Source organism: Anneissia japonica, unplaced genomic scaffold, assembly GCF_011630105.1.
Source record: "Anneissia japonica isolate Jap-2015-1 unplaced genomic scaffold, ASM1163010v1 scaffold288057_len103349_cov133, whole genome shotgun sequence".
NCBI classification, from domain to species: Eukaryota; Metazoa; Echinodermata; class Crinoidea; order Comatulida; family Comatulidae; genus Anneissia; species Anneissia japonica.
Window position 1 is genome coordinate 91,443 of NW_022691552.1, and position 4,279 is coordinate 95,721.

At 29.9% G+C, this 4,279-nt stretch overlaps 1 protein-coding gene across 1 annotated transcript in view; it reads right to left on the reverse strand.

Moving 5' to 3' along the window:
- LOC117100061 overlaps positions 1–3,731 on the reverse strand; it is an 8,629-nt gene extending 4,898 nt beyond the window's left edge. Inside the window, exons 1-2 of the mRNA XM_033239611.1 lie at positions 3,645–3,731; positions 2,798–2,902 (exon numbers count right to left, since the gene is read on the reverse strand). Of these exons, the coding sequence (XP_033095502.1) occupies positions 2,798–2,902; positions 3,645–3,731 (192 nt within the window). The remainder of the gene's footprint in view (positions 1–2,797; positions 2,903–3,644) is intronic.
- Between the last annotated feature and the right edge of the window lie 548 nt (positions 3,732–4,279).

Consider the following 4,279-nt stretch of genomic DNA (forward strand, 5'->3'; position numbering starts at 1 on the left):
TCCTGTAACACAATTGAAAACAGTGTTAATCAGTGAGAGCTCATAATCATACAAATAATTGAAAGCATAATGTGAATAATAATCCAGACACAGTCAACACCTCTGTAAACAAGAAAAATGATGCCATCTAAAACATTACAGTTAAAATTTAGGTAAATATAACCAACTTGTACTTCGTATAAAATACATTTTTCATTACAATTTTCATTCAATACAATAATTTAAAAGTACTATCATGTTATACTAAAAATGTCCTTTATGATGATTATTCCATTCTATTCAATTTATTTTATTGCTGCATTTTTTCATCATAAGAAATTAGGCCAAACAAAAAAAGTTATTGTGTTGGCTAGTACCAATCGAACCAAAATGTTCGAAAATTGAGGGTCATCATTTTATTTTATTTTATTACTTACTACAATGAAAAATATATTCAATGAGCTAAGAAATGTGGAATAAGCTTATCTTGCAACGGTAGGCGATGCGACAGTGTTATGCGATTATTTTGCTCTTCAATATAGATTTTTAAAATCGTGTTTGTTGTATTTTTAATATATTTTCTACTTTTTAGGCATAAACACATTATCGGTCAAAAAAAAAAAAAAAAATCCTACCGAACTACCCATTTTTTTTTAAAGATTTTGCCAAAACGTGGCCAACAAAAGAATTTTTTTAATGCCATTATCACACAGCATTTAGGCTACATGGGGAAATGCATTGATAATAATGCTACTACTATAGATAATAACACGAATACTAAGAGATGTGTTTATTTATAAATCATATAATACCAAAATACTGATATATTATAGAGAAATAAAAAATATGACAATGGCAGTAACAACAGTAATGATAATAATAATGACAAAACAAACTTCATTTATAATAAAGTTTATTTTGGTCAATAATGCGTACTGTAATAAAATTAAAATAATAAAGTTTATGCTCGTATAATGTGTTTTTATGCATAAGTTTAACCTTCGTATATTATAATATAAAACTACACTGATTGTTTTATATGGTAAGTCAATCACTCTCTACTGTACTGCAATATTCAACCTGTTGTTGTAGCGGTCGTCGTTTGTTTTGATCACTACACAATAGTTGTGCGTATGCCGATTGTGCTGCAGTACGCACCAACACTAATCAAGTTAATTGTATTACATCAGTGTGCTTACATCAGACGACGATGTGTATTTTGAATGATAAACTCGCCTGTGTCATGAGTAGGCGTAATTATTAACAAACTGGCAAGCATCTGTCAAAAAATACAACCGTACATTGACAGCTCAAACAGGGCTGTAGCCACAGAAATTAAAGTGGTCGGGTTGCAAGCGAAGCAAGCAAATGAGGCTGGAGGCCAGGGGCGATGAAGGGCTCACGTGAGGCATTCCAGTGGCCTATGGACCAGGAAAATTATTCTATTTTGACAATTAACTAACAGACCAATTTACATGATGTTCTGTAATAGTACCTTTAAAAATATTTTATATAAAAATATGTTTTAAACTATTATTAGAGCTATGATGAAGCTAAACAATAACACTTTGAATTCAAAACAGGCAGGTTTATTCAGGAGAAAAATTGTTAATTTTTGTTATTTTAGTATTTTGCTTTTTGACAATAACAAAATCTAAGATTCGATCAATGAACGAAAAATAATATCGCTAATTCTATGGTACACTTCAATCAATACGTATCAATTTAATAGAGGTGCATTACAAAGCATACCTGCTGTATGTATTAATAATGTTACATACTAGAACTATCATAAATAAATATATGGAAGGCATGTTTTTTTTTCTTGTTTCCTGTCAGTTGACCAAGCAATAGTGAAGAAATGAATAGAAAGTCCTAGGCAAGTGTATAATAAATAGGAACCTTTAGCCTGATTTTTGCAAAAATCTCATTATGTATAGTTTGACCTACTTACTTGATTATTTGGATAAAACAAAGCCCATATGAACACTGAATTTCAACTGAAGAAAAAAGTGCATCCTAATGCATGCTAGATGCATGCTAATGCTTAATTAATTATAAAACTTATACTAAAGAGAAGAAAATATTATATAAACTATCATTAAAAGTTTACCCCAAATTTCACAGACTTGTGGTTCCTGAATTATGTCAAGGAGGTAGTAGGTTGAGTCTAATAAATACCCGTAGTAAACATACAGTGGAATTTAACCTTTCTTCCTATTCAAATCCTAATAAATTAACTAAAGCTTGTCAAAAAAAGTGGCCAGGTTGAAATCTTGCTGTATTTTTTTAACTGTTTTCTGTACAGCCTTTTTAATTGTTCATGCTTTGTCTCGCGTACACATATACTTAGGCTGGACTACATATCCCGGCCTAGCCTAGGCCTACATACATACATATGTAGAAATAGACCTATGTAATGCAAAATGTAATCATCACATTGTGTGTACAATACTAAGAGAAACAAAATCAATTCCAAAAATGGCTGAAAAAAGCTGATTTTCTGAAATTTTAAACACGCTTTTTACTTATTATGAGTGATTCAGAAACATTCATTCGCTTGGCTATCACAACATGGACGCCCTATGTCAAGAAATTTTGATTCAGAATCATTACTGTGCTTGGCTTTCACTCAACGGTTAAAACCACACAATAAAGCAATTGAACATTAATAAAAGTAATAAATACAGTATTTTACAGCCATAATTATATTTAATATTAAATATTTAGTTATAATTTTATGAGTAATTTATTAATACATAATGACGATTTGTCATTCAGTGTTTTTAATGAATAATGTGTTGTTTCCTATACGTACCCTATCTTGACAATTAACATTGCGTGCAGAAATCCCGAGTGCTGCTATTAGTTGTTGAGTGTAGCCGAGATCAGCAATGTGATGTAGAATACACTCACGAAAGAACTACACAATGAACAAGGAATATGAAAACAGAGAATATACAACACATCATCTCTTTAATTAAAAAAATATATTTTAGGTCATTATACTTTTTATTGATTTTTTCTATAAAAGTGTAATATTTATATTCAGTGCACATTGACAACTCGAACGAGTCTAAACATGAATGTGAATTTTCTATTTAAAGCTGTTTTTCAGCAAATTTTATTGGTTCGTGGGCGATTCAGAATCATTCATTTGTTTGGCTTTCAATCAACATGGACGCCCTATGTTTTGTACAAGTTAAAATCACCATCTCCTAAAAAATATTTTTTTAGTTTATGTATTTTTTTTCGAATTTATTATTGAAAGTTTATTTACTATAATCAGTGATCAATACAGATCAAAACAAGATCAAACATGACTATGATTGTTTTATGTAAAACTGATTTTTCAGTGATTTTCAACACCTTTATTTTGGTTGTGAGCTGCTTCTCTTCTGATTCAAGGCGCAATGACTGTATATTTGCACGACCACCGTGCGGGAAATTTCAACAATAAACAATCAACATTGATCGTAAAATACAATAAAATATCATTTTTATAGTGTGGATGATAATTAAATTATGTTTTAAATGTAATAAGTTGTTGTTGTTAGGTAAGAATTGATGTAGAGTGGTGTATGGTATGTTGTTGTGTATAGATGCTGTGTTGTTGTATTTTGTGTGTTGATGTCGTAATTGTAATGATACATAATTCTACTCACCGACCACACGTAGTCTACAGTTTTTACCGTCGCTGATTTTAAACTCTCACTGATGACATCACGTGGTGCGATGTGCCACACAATCATCCGATATAATAACGGCCAGCCGTCCTACGAAAACAACAAAATACGATGATAACAAAACACATTCAACTATCACACATACACAAAATATCACATATAAACACAACTTAATCACATCATAATTACATTAAATAATCACAATCAATTAAATATTCAAATTTTATTACAAATTAACTAACTTTTTAAAGCTAATCGTTTAAAAATCGTAAATTTTATCATTTTTTTTCTGAACGCTTTTCCCTATTCTTTTGCATTGAAAAATTTTATGTTGATTTAGGGTTTTGTTCTGATCATAATTTTTTAGGAATTTTGTATTTTTAACACTCTAGATATATTTCTTTTGTATAAAGGTTTGAAAAGAATACAGACAATGATATGTTTTATCCACTAGTTTAAATTGATGTGTATAAGAGCCAGATTTAATAGAGGTGCATACATAAATTCTGTAGGCCCATCTGTTTGGAATCATATTTTTTTTGAAAAGCTAAATTTTTAAGATCATATTTGACTTTCTCTTGAGTAGAGTTTTAAAACTAATCCAAACACATATA